Source organism: Saccostrea cucullata, unplaced genomic scaffold, assembly GCF_032062105.1.
Source record: "Saccostrea cucullata isolate Sc308-1 unplaced genomic scaffold, CSIRO_AGI_Scuc_v1 ctg206, whole genome shotgun sequence".
Taxonomy (NCBI): domain Eukaryota; kingdom Metazoa; phylum Mollusca; class Bivalvia; order Ostreida; family Ostreidae; genus Saccostrea; species Saccostrea cuccullata.
The window spans coordinates 43,930-62,796 of record NW_026934771.1 but is presented as its reverse complement, the minus strand read 5'-3'; the positions used below and the strand labels follow the sequence as shown (position 1 = coordinate 62,796).

Below are 18,867 nucleotides of genomic sequence, written 5' to 3'. Positions count from 1 at the left end.
TTGATAAAACGAAATCAACTGTCTTCTTTTCAGATAGGTTTTTGAATAAATTCTCTTTCATATGACTAAAAAATAGGTCTGCAAATAACGGGGTGCTTCTTTTAAATAAAAGTTTTTGAAAACTATATATATATATATATATATATATATATATATATATATATATATATATATATATATATATATATATATATATATATATATATATATATATATATATATATATATATATATATATATATATATATATCAAGATTATGAATATACCACATACAGTTTACACTGTTAAACATCTAGAAATTATGATGATGTCCAAACAAGTTAAAAGAAAACTTGCTGTGTAATATACTTCATAACAGCGGGTCTGACAGGAATACTAGCCACTGAAAAGAGACAGCGTGAGAATGGAAGAAAAATTTTTAACCTCTATTCACAACAATAGAAAAAAGCGAACTTTAAATTCCTTCACTTCAGAACAATGACATTTGTATATATCTTCATCATTTTAAACTTATTACAAAATGCATTGAGATGAGACCAAAAATTTGAAAAGTAAAGTACATATCAAATGAAAATGTCAACTTCATTACAAACATCATAGTTCATACGTACATATGTAATTTTTTAAGTTACTAAAGATTATTCTATTTCATTTCTACCAATAGGAAGTTCTTCAAAAACTTCGATGATTTCAAATCAATTTTTAGCAATGGAAATTAAGTTAGTTTACCATCATCTGGGTAATTTCCCAAGGTAATATTTCTAATGATGAACAAAGGGCCTCTTACGAATAACATCGCATACAAAATTGGATTAGTTTATTAAAGTAAAAGCGATAACATTAAAATGTAACAAAACTGTTATAATAGGGAAAATTTTCCACCTACTCAGCATGTAATAAAATTGCAATTTGAATAGTATTTCTGCATGTAATAAAAGAAACATTTAAGACTCAGTTAAAACATAAATCTTATATATTTAAATATTAATGTTATGTTAATTAATGTTATATTGTTAATTGTATTATATTGTTATTGTTATATTAATGTTAATGTAATGACATCTCTCTATATATTTATTTTAAAAAAATGTTCATTTTTTGCTTTTATTTCATCTTTATTGTTCAGTTTTTTCCTATTACACTTGCCATTCAACAAGTGTAAATGTTCTTTTATATATGGTTGAAATTAATTTTAAGGAAACGGATTATTATATTACCTTTTAACAACTTTTTTCCGAATCTTTTATTTACTGTGTACATATGATGTCTAATTTAAACGAAATAAAGTCTAAGCTAAAACATCATTAATTTATACTTGGTTTACCTAATTATCTGCACAAATAACCTTTTCATGTATTGGCACGTCTTGTAATAACAAGGTAGGTCAGATAACTTTTAGATACATCTCATTTACTGACTTGATGGACTTAATTTTGCATTTTAATGCAATAAATACGAGCATTTAATTAATTTGAGATTAACGGAGAGCATCTATCATGTGTAGAAAAAACTTGTGTAGTGGAAGGATATCTTATTCATGAAAACTAATGAACCCGGGGCTGGAGTACATTTCTTTACACATGTCATACCGTAATACAAAATCTACTGCATTTTAATTATAACACTTTGATTTATTCAATTTCTGATTTTGGTAAGCGGATTAATAACAAAATAAAATCTGTTGACATAGTGTAATTAGGATTCTAAGCATAAACCATGTGTTAAAAATAGAATATTGATATTTTATATTTCTTTTCAAAAGTTGCTTTCAGAAAGTATAGAAGATTGCGACAACACAGATCCACGGGTACCTGTATATGAACAGAGAAATATTTTAAATAGATAGATAAGTAAGTTCGAGATTATTAAGAAATCAAACAATAGAGTGAGGTATTTAAAAGAGACAATAGTTTAAATACACAGGTTCAAATACAAATATGAACTTCTTCAAATAATCTTTCCATTTAAACTCTTTGCAACGGAAGCAGAACATGGATCTGAGAAAGTGAATTGGACTTACGTTTTATGATGAAGTGGATTATTCAGTTATGTATAGGTAGGTGCTTTTTTTAAAAAAAAATGTTTTTTCGAGGAAATTCCATTGGAATTTGGAATATTTTTTTCTAATAATATTCAGTTGTAATTATATTATTTGGGGAAAATTCCGTTAGATAGACCCTTGGTAAACAGTTTTCCGAAAATTTATTGTTTTCAGTTTTTAAAACAGTCTTTAATTATATTTTCCACTTGGAAAAAAAAAGAAATCACAAGAAATCATAAACTTGTCGATATTATAATAAATCATTTATATGTTACATGAAATGATAAAAAATGTAAACTTAATTGTGAAAAAGAACTGATTTTAGTAAGATATTTGAGGAACGTTGTTATTTTTTTTAAAACTATATACTAATGTTGATGTACTTGATCTTTTCCCTTGTGTAAATGAAAAATATACAAATTTTTGAAATAAATAAAGCATTCTGGTATATAAGCATGTTTATTTTAAAGCACATACATGTATTAAGTAAATAGTAGCATGTAAACACTTTATAATATTTATCTATTGTTTATTGTCCTGTATTTTTAAGTGGATGGTGCTTTAATTTGTAAGAACTTGTTCACTCAAAGCCAGATCAATGGTACAAAAGGTACATATATAAATATATACATATGTACAAAGAAAAATAACAGTCAAGGGTAAATAGACAAGGGCATATATACAAGGGCAAATAAACATGGGTAAACGGACATGGGTAAACAGACAAGTGCAAAAAATGAGGTACATATAATATATATATTTAGAAAAAGAGAAAAAAATGAGGTTAACATATAATCAGTTATCTATTAATAACAGGATTTTGAAAATATCTATATTGAAGAAATATATTTCTGTCGTTTGAAAAGTACTTGCATTCTACATAATATGTAAAATTCATCACCAATACTTTAACAGTCATAGTTATAATTACAATAAAATAATGTTTGAAAAAATTGAAAGTTTTCTTTTCATATGGCTGTTTTGTTCTTTATTGAAAGAATTTAAAGTCAACACATATCAAAAAGTAAACTTTGAGCAATTTAGCCTATTGTTAATCACAAAGAACAAAAAATCAAATTATTTTGATTTAAAATTATCTTTCGTACAATATATTGTTTTTGTTTTGGCTGAAAAGAAAGGACATTCGTGAAGCTTATTCTGTGTCTTGTTTGATGTTCACACAATGACAACAATTATTTGGGTAAAAATCGTGATGTTTTAAAATCACTTGACAAGAATAGACACAGATTCTGTTTCTCATAAAGTGACAGAACTGCTAATTCAAAGATAATTATCAGATACATTTTAAAAAAGGGTAATAAACATGATAAATATACATGTATTTTAAAAAAAAAATCATTTTTTTTTTCAATTAAAATGATATAAATTCAATCCAAAATGATTTAAAATACTTCAAAAGAAATATTACAATTTACAGCTTAATATATTAATAAGAGAATAATCATACTTTAAATTGACATTTTAAAAGAATATTACACTGTGAAGAGTGTAAGAGTTCATGACCACGTATGAAGACACAAATCCTAGTTTGCCGGATAATGAACGTCTCACAAAGTCAGTGCAATTAAATCTTCTGACGTAGTTCTGAAACAAAATACAGACATGTACTAGAATAAAGTATAAAGAATTAAAATTAAATTTTAAATTGATCATGTGTTACAAGATATTTATTTTCTGAATGTTCAAGTATTTTAATTTTGACTCACATGAATATTTGAAGTTCAATCGTGAGATTTTAAATCATCAAATTCTCAAGGAATAAGAATCATGCATTTATTTCACTAATATTTAAATTGTTTTCTTGTAGTCTCTCAAATTATGTTTATTTGTAATTTGTTTATCATTATATATATCTTGTGCCATCTTACTGTTTTCATCTGAATAATGTGTACGCCTTAAAACAAAATTACAATAAAAAAATCTTTTTGATTGTAAAAGTCTTATAATGTATCAGCTTTTTCCATTGATATTATTTTGAATTAGATACATGTATATCGGGTTTTACACAACCCATCCCTTTTATCAAAATTTATGAAATGAAACTCGCTACATGTACGTTACAAAAGATATCTAGATGGACAAAAAAATTCCTACTGAAAAATACATTTTTTAATGTAAAACATATTCTTAGTTTCGATCATCTTTCTTAGAAATAATATTTTCGGAGTTCAGTGCTTCAGAACTTAAAACATAATTTGAGAAAGATTGTGAGAATTTTAATTTTTGAAAATGGACCTTGAATGACATATACGTTTATCCATTAGAATGCGTTTTCTTTCAGAAATATAAATTTCAAACCATTGTTCCAATGGCTGGATGGGAAAAATTGATTCAAGACTTCCTCAAGAAAGTAGAAATATAAACATATATTTTTCATATAGTCTGCTTTAATTGTTCTTATTTTCCTCTTTAGAAATAAACGTATATGAACAATCCCAATTCCAAATATTTGACGACTTATTTCACAATAAATGTCTCTAAAAAGCAGCTTTAAGACAAATAATGCTTTATGATAAGAAAGGGTTTAAATCTTTAGGTTCAATACACTTGTTTCAGTTTGACTTAAATATTCAACAGCTTCAGAGAATCACCTAATCGCCCTGTTTGTGTCTTTAACTAAAGAAAGCCGTTATCCAAATAGAATAAAAACCTTATCACGATTTAGATTTTACATTTTGACATTTAATAGATTGATTTTTTTATTGTATACATGGCATCATGTATATTACATGTATGCATTATCAGTTTATATGATGCATTTACTAAAAAATAGTAAAAATTGAAGCAAACTAGAATTTCTTTGCATAAAAGATAATCATCTAAGAAGAATATATTGAATTGGATAATTTTATTACTATAGTACATGTACCTTTTAAGAGAATCTTTTAAGAGCATCAATTTTCACTATTTATTTTCAAAGTTGAATTCAGCTAGAAATCATTTCCTTTTCATTATTCCATATCTGGAACTCCAACATGCAGATTTTTTTTATGGATAGAAATAAACCTATGTTCAAAATCAAAAAAATTCAGAAGATGAAATACATTAATACTTATTCAAACGTAGAAATTAAATTTTAATAATACCCGGTAGATATTTTACGCATATACGAGGGGTGATCAAAAAGTTCGCGAACTAATTGAATTAATTCCAATAAAGAAGTGATTAAGGATTTGAGTGTTGAAAATTTTTCAAAGTAGTCCTCTCCGATTGAAATTCGCATCTGCAACCATTCTGCCCATGCGTGGATCACGTGATATAGACGGTTACGTGACATTCTTATTGGCGTTCTGTCACAGAGGCCTAATTTTTTTTCCTGACTCTTATATTTCTTACCATGCAATTTATTATTTTTTTTTTTACAACAGAAACAGTCAGTTTGTCAGAAATGGCCTAATCTCGGCAATCGTATGGGTGTATAATGACATCCTTTTGCAGAATGAGCATGGTGACCATAAAAACCCAAATCTTCTGTCTTTTGAGCGTCCTTAATTTCATGTGGATAAAGTATGGGTGCCTTCAGTTTATCATATTTGATATGCTTAAAGTCTAAGGTAAACGATATTTAAGGGATTTAATAATTATAGTTTTGTAAATATATATTATTATAACAGTAACTTGATCCGAAGGGTCGGGTCGCGGATCATCAGATCTAACGAGACGCGAAGCGTCGAGTTTGATCTGATGATCCGCGCCTGTCGCGTGATACGACCCTTTGGATCAAGTTACTGTTATAATGATAAATTTATTATATACCCCCTTATAACTAGCAATATATAGCAAAAGAAAACTTTAGTGATCAATTGTATAGCATTTATCCATAAAACAAAGCATAATAACAAGGGACTTTTTAACGCACAAGAAAAATAACGTCATGTTTTTGCGTACTACGTCATCAGTTTCAGAGAGTGGTGATATGGATTCAGAAAACCACAGTGTGGTGATCCGGAAAGTCAGATCACGACGTCACGTGATTGCGTTGATTCTACAGTAAAATTAAAGCTGAACACTTCTCATAAATAGGCACTGTCAGACGGGTATATAAACCGTTCAATTTCGTTACACCCGATTGCACACTCGAAACTCGTGGCCGACATGTAGTACTCCTATCGTGGTCTTAGATTTTTTGCGTTTATTTCTTGTTTTTATGTGCATTTACTGTTTGTAAATAATGTATATACCTGTGTCGGAAAAATGCGTAAAATTTGATAATTTCATCGATATTGAGTAGCACGCTTTGTATATACTATCAAAATATATTGAACTGACTAGATCTGCTCCTTATATACGAACTTTATGGCGGACTATGCCTATTTACCAGTAGTGTTCAGCTTTAAGTGATACACGTTAGGTATATAATAAAGATATTTATCTATTTTTCAAACTGTAAGTTGACAATCTTTCATATCAAATTGCTTAACAAAGGACATGTCTCTTTCCTATTTTGCTTTTTATAATTTTTAAACATCTCCCTTCCTTCACTTAAACAATCAATCCAATATAATGATAAAACTTCTGGAAAGTCTTTTGTCTTCATAAACCGTATACAAACTATTATAAACTTCTGCAAAGGAATTTACAAGATATACGTTTAAAATTACAATTGTTCGTTTCTCGAATACGACTGAGTCAAGCATTTTTTGTCACAAGTGATATATATATATATATTATTATAACAGTAACTTGATCATCAATTTCAGAGAGTGGTGATATGGACTGTTATAATGATAAATTTATTATATACCCCCTTATAACTAGCTAAATATAGCAGAATAAAACTTTAGAGATCGATTGTATAATATTTATCCATAAAACAAAGCATAATAACAAGGGACTTTTTAACGCGCAAGAAAAATAACGTCATGTTTTTGCGTACTACGTCATCAATTTCAGAGAGTGGTGATATGGATTCAGAAAACCACAGTGTGGTGATCCGAAAAATCGGATCAAACTATGTAACATTAACAGTAACAAAAACAAGGAAATTGATGGGTATATAATAAACATTATGACGTCATTTTCACATTGTGACGTCACAAACATATGCTATTTATAGAACATGTGTATAACTCTATGTGTGCCACATTTCATTCTGATCTGAATTGTGGTTTTGTAAATATTGAGATAGATCGCGAACTTTTTGATCACCCCTCGTATTGTTGACGCCACTTCCCTTTCCGACTGTTACTTGTAAGCGTTGGGTATGGGCTACATCTTTTTCACCTATCAAACTTTTTTCAATCTATTCAGGTGTTTCTTTTATCCATGCCGTCCACTGCGCGCCCGGCAGCGGAACCGGGGGCACCAAACCGTCGTATTCCAGGAGCCTGGAAACATCCCTACGTAATGAGCTGTTCACCCTCGGGTCTTATTCTGAACTACAGAGACCCCAGGAGAGGATGAGTGTCAAGGTCTCCTTAACTGTACTCACCGTCAATGATCTGGTAAGAGTATACACCATTCTGGATGACTATTTAATTTCGTCTTTTCAAATCATGTATGAAAATATTACACAAATTTAAATTACGCATGTTGAAAAATTGGCCTCTATTTTTAGCTCTACTGGTCAGAGACCAGAAGAGCTTATGCGATAGTAATGCTTCCGTCGTCCGTCCGTCTGTCTGTCTGTCTGTTAACAATTTTTCAAAATGCTACTCCTCCTACAGTTTTGGTCTTATTTCAGTATAATTTGGCACACAAGTAAACTACACTAAGATACATAATTCTGTGTATTGGTTTTTGATTTCGATGAACGTTGTTGCCGCGGTTACTAAAAATAGAAATTTCTGTGAAAAACATTCAAAATGCTACTCCTCCTACAGTTTAAGTCTGATTTCAATATAACTTGGCACACAGTTAGACTACACTAAGATACATAATTCTGTGTTTTGGTTTTTAATTTGGATGAACGGTGTTGCCTGGTTACTAAAATTAGAATTTCTGTGAAATACTTTCAAAATGCTACTCCTCCTACAGTTTTGGTCTCATTTCAGTATAATCTGGCACACAAGTGGACTACACTAAGATACATAATTCTGTATATCAGTTTCTGATTTCGATGAACGGTGTTGCTGTGGTTACTAATAATAGAACTTTCTGTGAAATACTTTCAAAATGCTACTCCTCCTACAGTTATTGTCTGATTGTAATATAATTTTTCATGCAAGTAGACTACACTGAGATACATAATTATCAGTTTTATGTTTTTGATTTTGATGATTGATGTTGCCATGGTAACTAAAATTGAAAATTCCTATAAATTTTTATTAAAAGCTACTCCTACCATTGTAGTCTTAGTGCAATCTTGCCACAAAAAGAGACTTAATCAAGGATCATTATACTATTTATTGCTTTTGTAAAATTTTAATTCCCAAATGCTCCTATTCTCTTTCTTTATTATAAGTACAAACCAGTAGAGCTACAGTCTCGACAGAGACTTCTGGTTATTTTCTTCTTCTATAATTGTAAGAAAGACTTTCAACCAGCTTTGGTACATGTATGTACATAGCATCTACATGAAGGAACGAAGATGTAAAAAAAAATGTTCCCATCACCATTGGGCACGAGATGTAAAGAATTACAATCGAAATAACTCTAGATTTCCATATAATTTTGGTCATCTAAATGATTGTAGAATTGATTTTAAAAATCATTAATATAATAATTTTCTGAAACTCGAGCCCTATGGTACCAGATCCCTTGGAAGAAGTAAAACTAAACTGGTGATACACTGTATAAGAAAATTAATGTAACATTTAAAACTGCCTGTCTTGAAGACAAACATTTTGTACTGTTATGATTATTTATTAGAAGTAGCATGCATAATTCAGGTAAAATATCATTGATGACCATTTTCATCATGGCTTGAACCTTTTTAAGTCTATGAAAATGTTATTTCTACACATTATAAAAAATGATCTTCCAAAACAGTATTTTAACAACATTTTTCTATGAATAACTTCGTGACACCTTGGAACGACTTCAGTTTAAAATTAACCTCTATATTGAGTTAATGGCTCTGGATCTAATAAACAGTCTCAATAACAGTATATACAAATAATACGATTGTGTCCCTGGTAAATATTTCAAAAAGTATACAGACGCTGTATTATTCATGGAATAAACATACACCGTTCATGTTTACTCTCTATGTAATAGTTAAAAGTTTATTTTTTCAATTATCTTTTTCTCCCAACAGGACATCAAGAACCAAGTAATGTCGGTGTCCGGATATCTTTCTCTGGTGAGAATTGTCCTTTTAATCATGACAACGTGTATGTGTTAATTCAAATGATTTGAATGAATGAAAGAGGTACATCTGCATGGGGGAACGGGATGAAAAAATTACAATATGAAACGTGGATTTAAAAAAAAAATAGTATGAAATGGCGAACGGATGAATTGAACTCATGTTTTTTTTTTTTATCTGAAATGTGCATTTTAAATCCTCATGAATAAAATCTTATTCGACAGTACATAAGAAGTGAAAAGTTGTTAGATATTGCGTTCTGATACTGTGCCAAATAAAAGAGGTATTTAACAAAAGCTTTTTAATTTCAAGTAACATTCAACTAAATATAAAAATAAACATTAATTGATGAATAGGCTGGAAAAGTTTATTTAAGAAATCTGACGAAAAGTAACCAACACATGCAGTCTTTACTGAAGAACATACATCAAGTATCCGCTAGTCTATTCGAGAAACAAGTTTTCTGAAAACAAATAAATTATAAATAATTCATATTTTCAGAAATTAAAAACAATTGTAACAAAAAGATTATTCCGATGCCTTCAAGTGTCGTCAAATAAAGAATGCCTGAAAGTATCACATCCGAAATTATCCGAAAAATTACATTTTTTTTAAGGAAGGGAACTTGAATGATAAGAAACTTAAGGCATGCTTTGTCACTTTTTTGTGAAAGTCATAAGAAAAAAAGGTTATAACAATAGACTAATGATTTAAAATGAAGTTTTCTTTTGAAAGACTAGCTATATAGAAATTGTTTTGTTATTTAATTGGTATTAATTATGATACTTATAATTTAAAGATACTTTACACTTTCTTCGTAACAGTTATTGACGATTTTTTCTAGAGTTGGTTTGATGAAAGACTTTCCTGGGACAATACCTCAGCCACAACACAGGACTACACTAATATCAGATTTCTGTTCAGTACCGAGACTTACGTCTGGCGCCCAGCTATCATAATAGAGAACTCGTAAGTTCCAAAATACAACTATAGATTCAAGTTTTCTTGATACATTCTGAAAATCTTGGAATTCAGACTTTTTGTACATATTAGTGCCCATGTAATTTTGTCATCTTTTGAAACATTGTATAAAAGATCTTTCCTTCCACATTTGTCCGAAACTGATTTTTTCTATTTTTTCTTCTTTTACAACAAAATTTATCTCCACTTTCTGCCAGGAAGATATCATATTCCTCCCCCATTGAACATCTAAAACATATCCACAGATGTTTTAGAATTGTTGAACACATCATGTCGGCTTTGCATTGAATCCCGTTTTGTCCAGGTGCTGATGCTACATTTATTACTTCTTCAATAACAATTGTGTTTTCATAACTACATTGTCTCTGAAAGACTCTATTCTTTAGCCTTCCCAAACACTCCTTATGGCTATCACATCACTGTCCTTCTGTCAGATTTTGTTCTACTTTATTCTTAGTTAGTGCTTTTTTTCTTTGCCTGCCCATGTCACATTCACTATTTTTTGGTAAACGTGTTTTGGTCGTCAGTTAAAGTCATTGCTGTCTGATTTTTCCCTTTCATTTCTGCCTTTTCTAATTTTTTGCACGTTAGAGGTTGTTTATTACTATCCAAGTATTGATTTTATCTAATGCCCTGCTTGCAGTTCTATATTATCTCCCATGTCTAGTGTCTGCAATTTTTGCTGCCACCAGTATATAAGGTTTGATGGTGTTCTGGGCGTCTTTTTTTCTATGGGTTGTCATTAAATCCGAACCCCTCTTGTTCAACAGTGCAAATTTCTTTTGACACTAAAAAAACTTATTTGTTCGTGTCCAGTTTTTATAGAATATTTCATATCTTGCAAAGGTGGTCATCAAAGATTATCAGTTGAGAGTAACTGTATTCTTTTTTCCTGTTGTCGTTTAACGTTACTGGCTCTTCAGTATCAATGTATGTGACGCCCTTAAAACTGTGGTGTTCATCCTGAATGTGGTCTACCATAGTCTAATGAGTGTTACCTGCTACAGTGCGTTCCATTTGTTGCTCCCCAGATCACATTTAAATCTTCTCTGAAATATCTTTTAACTTTTCAATTTCTTAAACACCTTCCCACTATAATTTTTAGTTTCTGCCATTGTTTAAGTGAACGTTAATTGTACTAGCCTAATCGTTACCCCTCTATCCTGCTTGCTGGGTTTTTCATCGTCACTCTCTCGAATGAACCCAAAATTGATTTTCTTTATCCTGTGTTTTTGACTTGACTGGAGCCACCTCACAAAGACTGTGTGTTGGGTGAGACAGTCCTTCACAGCCTTGTCTCAATCTTCTCTAAAAACTATTTTTCTCCTTGAGTTCTCATATGTTTTGGTTGTCAGAAAATACTTGTACATGTATTTTCAATTTGCAAGTTTCATACATACTTTGTTTGGTAGTTTATCTCCAAATCCTGCCGATGTTCTCAGTCGAGACCATTCTTCATTGTTTGTTTTCAAAATGTAGCTAGGAACACTCTCAAAATTAGAAGGGTGTGTGTGTAAGGATTAGTCACTGCGCATCTTTGTTGGTTTCTAACTACTGTAAATCACTGTTTATTTACTCATAATTACGCGAGACAGTGTGCTCGCGAAAATTTAATTCTCGCGTAAAATAGAATTCCATAAGAATACATACAGCAATAACCAAAATTTGCGAAAATTTTGTCTCGCTTATCAAGAGTCAATGACTATCTCGCGAAAATAAGGTGTCGCGAAAATTAAGTGATCTACAGTACTTACATCTCTCTTCATCTCTATATCCAGGTGAATGTTTCCTGTGCCCGTCTGGTCCATTTATCCTGTTTAAATATTCTTCTGTAATATGTTTGTTATTAGTGGGTTTGCCTTTGCACCCAATGGACCGATATCTTGGAAATGAAGATAGAATCAAATAAATTAATAAGAAGACTAATTGCCACATTCATCATCATGATTATTTGATTTTATTGTTCCAAATGAAATAAAAAAACACCACTGATGCGCAGTGACTGAACAAAATGAAACCCAGATTAGCGCAATTTTTATTTATTTTCTCTTTATGTGAAAAAAATATAATGTGAAAGTATGAATTAAAAATATATTTCTTCAAGGTTGGGTTTTTTTGTAGAGTCCAAGACATTTCTGTGATCAGCGATAAGAACATCCCAATGAGGATCATGAGCAATGGATACATCACTTGGAATCCGGCGGGAATATATCTTGTGGCCTGTAGCTGCGACATAACCTACTACCCTCTTGACGAACAGACATGTACAATCAAAGTAAGCACGTGGGGATACACAAGCAACGAGATAAGTCTTGAATTTGACATACCAGCAGTTGACATGAGTTTTTACAGTGAAAATGGAGAATGGTTGCTCACAGATGCAGCGGGAGAAAAATCTCGTGAAATGTCTCGTGGAGGACAAACGTTTTCGAGTCTCACATTCAGCGTTACGTTAAAGAGAAGACCTATGTTCCATGCTCTCAACACTATGGTTCCAGTGGCGCTAATGGCGTTCCTTATTCCAATGGTATTTAAACTCCCGGTGGACTCCGGAGAGAAGATCGGATACTCTCTGACAGTACTGCTGGCTTATGCTGTTTATTTGACCCTGATTTCGGACAATATTCCGAGCACTTCTGTCTCCGTGTGCTACCTTAGTAAGAATTTAACTTCATTTATTAAAATATTAAAAAAAAAATATTTTAATAATTTCATTTAATAGATTGTAGTATGATCAATACACATTTTTCACAATGAATTTATCAAATAAGCAAAAATGACAACCCTTTTTTTAAATAAAAAATATTTAAAAAACATATTCCAGTCTGTCATTAACGCAATGATAATTTCAGTTCGAGTTTCCTCTGTTTTTTCACGTTATTGAGTCTAGAGAGCTCGCTATGATCGCTAAACATGATGCTTTTTGCAAGTAATAAAGAAAATTTAACTCTATAATAAAGAGTGATAAAATTTGAAATCATGAAAAAATTCTAATAAGTTGAAGTTTGTTTTCCTTTTCATATTACAATTTTCTATTGTTGTGTTTACCCTTCAGGAAATAAGTCATGCATGTATTTCTAACGTACCTTTATTGATTATTATATTTCGTTTTAGCTGTGTACCTGGTTATCGTTCTTGCATTGGGTGTCCTTTCCGTTGTATTCGTTATCCTTGTTATTGCCACCCGCCACAAGGGCGACGAGAACGTTTCTGCATGCTTGGCTCGGATTGGTCGCTTCATGGCTATGGTGTCCTGTGCCGGAAGTTGTTGTAAAAAGGGAAACTCTGATTCGGTGACGGCAATAGGAGAACCGAATAAACTTCCGCCAAAGATCGGGAAATCGGTCGTAGGATTTGAAGATGACGATAAAGAGTTACAAACCTCAATGACACATGAAGACTTTTCCAAAATTCTTGACCGATTCCTTTTTGTTAGTTATATTTTGACTGTTATTCTGACGACAGTAATATTTGCAGTAATGATTTTCAGTAATCAGTAATTCTATTGATTATCAAAATGACGGGTACATTTTGAAGATTACAGAAAACATTGAACAATCACAGTGAAAAACAAAAAGTTGCACAATAATTGCAATGCAAAACAGAAAGAATTGGTCAGAAAAAAACACCATGGGTATGTTCTAATTAGCTGCTCTGTTCGTGGAGATTATTATGTGAATTAATGAGATTTCTGACTTAAATGTACAGAGTTTATGTGCTATTCGTTAAAAGCTGTCAAGTTTGACTATGTATTACCAGCCATATGGCTCCCTTTGGTGTTGGTGAAAAAATAAATTATAAAAGATTACAATTTAAGTTTTCATTGGATCTAGATCAAGTAAAATTCTTTGATTTCTAATAAGACTAGTTGAGTTAAATCAAACGGTCTGGTCTTTGACACACTTAAAACAATTCATATTAACTCCTTTTTAATTAACTGACTTGGAAATATACTTTGAGTGTGTTCCAGAGTGATGTATTTTTATAAATTCTCTAGTACTGACGGTTAACCGTAGTGTAATCCAAGATTCCTCTGACTCTAACCCCTGCTTTTACATCGTGACTTGTGCGCGGGAGAGTCAGAGCGGAGGCCATATTGAAAAGTGGGAATTTGTGTGCTGACGTCATGCGCAAAGAAGTCGAAAGGCGAAAAGGCGACCTAATTCAAGTGATGCTTCATTTGTCGGTAATAGGTCCGTTTAAATGGGGTAGCATCCTTTTAATGACGATTTAAAAGTTGTAGAAAAATTACCCCTTTACTGATTTCTCGGTCTCGGGAGTGAGCTCCGCGAAATAAAGGTGTAAAAGGTAGGCAGAGTTGCGACAACAGCTGGTGTCGCTGAATTCCCACTTTTCAATATGGTCTCCGCTCTAACTCTTCCCTGCACAAGTCACAATGTAAAAGCAGGGGTTAGAGTCAGAGGAATCTTGGATTAACCGTAGTGATGACCTATATGTGAAATAATCCAAATTAGATTATAAATCATTTAATTCTAATTTATTAACTGCTTTTAGAACACTAGCACTCTTTATTTGATCTTGTATTAGGAAAGGTCACAAATAATTTTCTTGAACGGAAAATCACAAATATTTTTAACAAAGTGTTTTCCAAGCGAATCAAGGGCAATTCTAAAATAATTTGTCTCTTCCTTTTCTATTAAAAACCTTATTTAGGAACATAAATCTTGTACTTTGTTGAAATAGACGGAAAACCTTCTTTTTTCTCGATTTTTATATTCATGCCAAGAAATATATCCCCCATTTATAAATTTAAAACAATAAGAAAATTAGCCAAAAATACGATATTATAATTAAACCATGTTTAAGAAAGGATTCTTCTCACACAAAACTGTATCTCTTGTATTTATAAATTAATGAAATTTTCACAGAATCAAAAAGACAATATTACTAAGTGATGGTATCAGTTCGATTAGTATTGACCGTTTTATATTAGAGCCAAGGTCAGGTCAAGGTCATTACCTTTTCCCTAGTCATTAAGAATACAAAAAACGGCATCCAATCATGAGATAGGGTCTTCTATTTCAAAAGATTAAATGTTTTTCTTTTTCATAAAAGGATATTACCATATAGGGTCTACAAGATGATATTACCAAATTGACACAAATTGTTTAACAAAAATGGATTTTTGCTAATCCGAATTTTCTCTATTTTTCTTAAATTTTTAGGAATATAAGTTTTTTTCTTTTTAGATGCACGATATATTTAAATTTTTCTTATTTTCACATATGGTAAAGAAGTCATATAGAGAAACAAATTGATATAAAAACGAAAGGTTTTGACCGTTTAGTAAGAGAGTAAAACACTTTTTATGGATTTTTGGCTCATATCTGTACTGAGATTGAAAGAAATAAAAAACTAACATAATTGTAGTTTGTTTAGAAATTCATATTTGTTTGATATATTTTAAAACTTAAGTTCCTTATTATCGATTTAGCTAACATTTGAAAAATTCTTCCAGTCTTTAATTGTGTAAAAATTATAACTAAATTCTTTGTTCTATAATAATTTTGAGAAGCAGAAAGGAAGACATTTTCGTACGCCACCATTCCGCCAAAAATATAGTCCCTGCTAGTTTTCGAACACAATTTACAATTTCTATTTAAAGTTGTACAATTGTGATGAGGAAAGAAAAATATGGTCTTTTAAATCTCTTCCACCTAAATATACATATGTATAAGAAATATAAGCAAATATACATTGAATATTTCATCTACTCAGAAACCAGAGAAGACTCCTACCTTAATGTAAAATTACAAATTTTCGTTGTGCTAGAAAAGGAATTGGTTCATGGGAAGTTAATTTCGTGGGTGAAGAAGTTCTGAATTGTGAACAATTAAAAACAGTTCTTTTAAAGTAGGTCTACACTCGCACTACGTCATTTACGAATAGTAAAACCGGAACCACGCTTCTTTTTTCCGAGATGTGATTTTTGAACTATATTGGTTTGACTTTTACTTAGCGTTTTAAATATCCGGTAACGATTTTGTTCCAAGTCGCTCGCGTCAACAAACGTACAAACACTGATTCTACAGTTTGATTGATTAAAAAGAGAAGGCTGGGAACAACTTTCGGTTGACAGAAATATTTAGGTAAGAAAATGATATTTCTGTGAATGATGCATGTGTTATATGCCGTGCCGATGACACGGACCACGAACATGCTATATCAGAACATGTTTCAAACTGTCGAAGTCGAGGCGACTATTGTCGGCGGCCAAGTTAAAGTTACTAGTGATAGGCCTAATTCGGAAGAAATGTAATGACTACGATTTGACTCAGACAATTTATGAATTTTACTAATTAAACATTACAAAATTAAATTTACTTTGAATAATAATTATTGTATAAAACGCATAACTACCCCCCCCCCCCCCCCCAACCTGCTTACCCAGGAATCACAATGCAAAAATTATCTTTTGAATATAAGTATATGACAAAAGTTGATTCACTTGCAGCATACTCACTTTCTGTAACAAAATTATCAAGTTTGTTAGAATCAGTCAATAACTTTCATTTTCATTGTCTCCATGCAATTTACAGACAAGTGTGTTTTAATTTTTTTAAAGCGTAAAATAAGATAAATTTTAGGGACAATAGGTATTGGGTGTGTATAATTATTGTTTTAAATATGTACAACTTTGTTAATACAAATATACACTCAAACATTAACAGTATTACAGGAAAATGTGGCAATATATTACATGTACTTCTGGAAGAAGTAATTATGGGGGTACCTTTAGTGTAGAGCTCATACCACGAAAAGTGATGCATCAACATATAATTTTTTTAAGCTTATTCTTTTTCTTAAATATTATTTAGTAAATATAATGCAAATTTACGAAGTTTGACTCCATAATTTTTTTTAAAGGCCGAGATTAAACTGTGAAGTATATTTTCTCATATTAAATTTTGATACGTTAGCCTAACAAAGTGCATCTATTTATAATAATTCATGCAAAACAATGATTATATTGTTTACTAACATTTTTCTACTTTATTTTGGGTATTAAAGTTGAATATTTAGACTTTAATTCATTTATATACAACAATATCTAGGATACGTAAATTTTCAATATTTTACATTTCGGGGTATATACTCCGATAGGCAATAACGGAAAAGTTAAGAGCCATTCTCTGTAATGATTTGAAATTTTATATAGGAGCTGTGGCACGCATAGTCTCAGAATTTCTCCAAACTCTCTATGATAAAAGTCATCGATACCCTAAACTGAAATCAGGCAAAAATTGGTTGCTATGCTTTATAGTTACCATGGCAACATGTCTTAAAGTTCGAAAAATGGTATTTTTTAACATGTTTAGAGCCCCATAGTTAACATTTGCGGCAAAGCAAACAATTGGCAATGACTGTTTCCAAAAGTTAAAGGTCAGATGTCTCAAATGCATGATAAACATGTTTGGTAAATCAACTATTACATACGTTACTATGGTAACAAAGTATTCAAACGTGAAAAAAATATTCATTGAATTTTATAAAGTCATACCGTAAAAATAAAAAGCAATTATAGGATGAAATGTGACCAAATAATAGAAAAAAGAGACTTGAAACATATACCAAGAACAAAATATGATATTTCATTTTGGTTGGCAATGGTTGCCAAGGTTTTTATACCACAGAGAGTCTTCAAAATAACACTCCGTATGTTTAAATCTGATCCTATCTTTTAAAAAAGCATATTTTCTCATAACTAATGATCAATTTTTAAAGATGTTGGTGTGCTCCTAGTTTTCACATTTGAAAAAATTCAGATTAGATTCTTAAATAGAGCGTTGCTATGGAAATAAGCAGAAAATATATGCTTAAAAACCTGAAAAATATTTTCTTTCCTTGGATACGTACCCTTAAATGTAGATTCCCAAAACTTTTATGATTGATATTTATTAACAGCTAACCTGACTTTTTATTTTGACTATCATCCAATCTCTAAGTGGATGCAAGAAGTTGGCACACAGGGTTTAATATTGATATAAAGTTCACAAAATCGAACATTTTCCCTCCTTGGTAACCATAGCAACAGTGTTGTTTTCTTCATCAAATTTTACCAATATATGATATTCAACTTCAGTTCTAACAGATAAGTACCATTTAAGCTGAGTCCTTTAATTTGTTTCTTGATTATATGGCAATTTAATTCTTAATGCAGCGAAAAATAATTCACTTTTAAGCACTGGTACTTTGTTTCCATAGTAACATTGCAAAATAGCAATTATACCCAATTTTTCTTATGGTTTTGGTGATGCAAGGTCCTAAGGATGAATATTTGCCAGTCTTGAATTTTCATATTTTTCCTCAAGACAGAAGCATTAACCCAATCTTAGTTACTGGTTTTGCATGGTTACACTGTGTTACCATGGCAACCATAAAAGTTATTTATAGAATAATATTGCTTATACTTATATACTTAAGTTCAAACATTTTCATTGTTTTTCTTAAGTTGTTGATTGAGTTTGAGCATGTAACACCTACCGTTAGTGAATACGGAGTGTTTTTCAGCATATTTCAGCATTTTAAATGTATTCCAAATGTACCCTTGGT

At 30.9% G+C, this 18,867-nt stretch overlaps 1 protein-coding gene across 1 annotated transcript; it reads left to right on the top strand.

The window, feature by feature from the left end:
• The first annotated feature begins 1,981 nt into the window (after positions 1-1,981).
• LOC134241344 (neuronal acetylcholine receptor subunit alpha-2-like) lies at positions 1,982-14,091 on the top strand. Its single transcript, XM_062723412.1, has 6 exons — positions 1,982-2,057; positions 7,314-7,507; positions 9,262-9,306; positions 10,157-10,281; positions 12,415-12,950; positions 13,408-14,091. The coding sequence occupies exons 1-6, from the start codon at positions 2,027-2,029 to the stop codon at positions 13,791-13,793; spliced, it is 1,317 nt and encodes a 438-aa protein (XP_062579396.1). The 5' UTR covers positions 1,982-2,026; the 3' UTR covers positions 13,794-14,091.
• Positions 14,092-18,867: the final 4,776 nt, after the last annotated feature.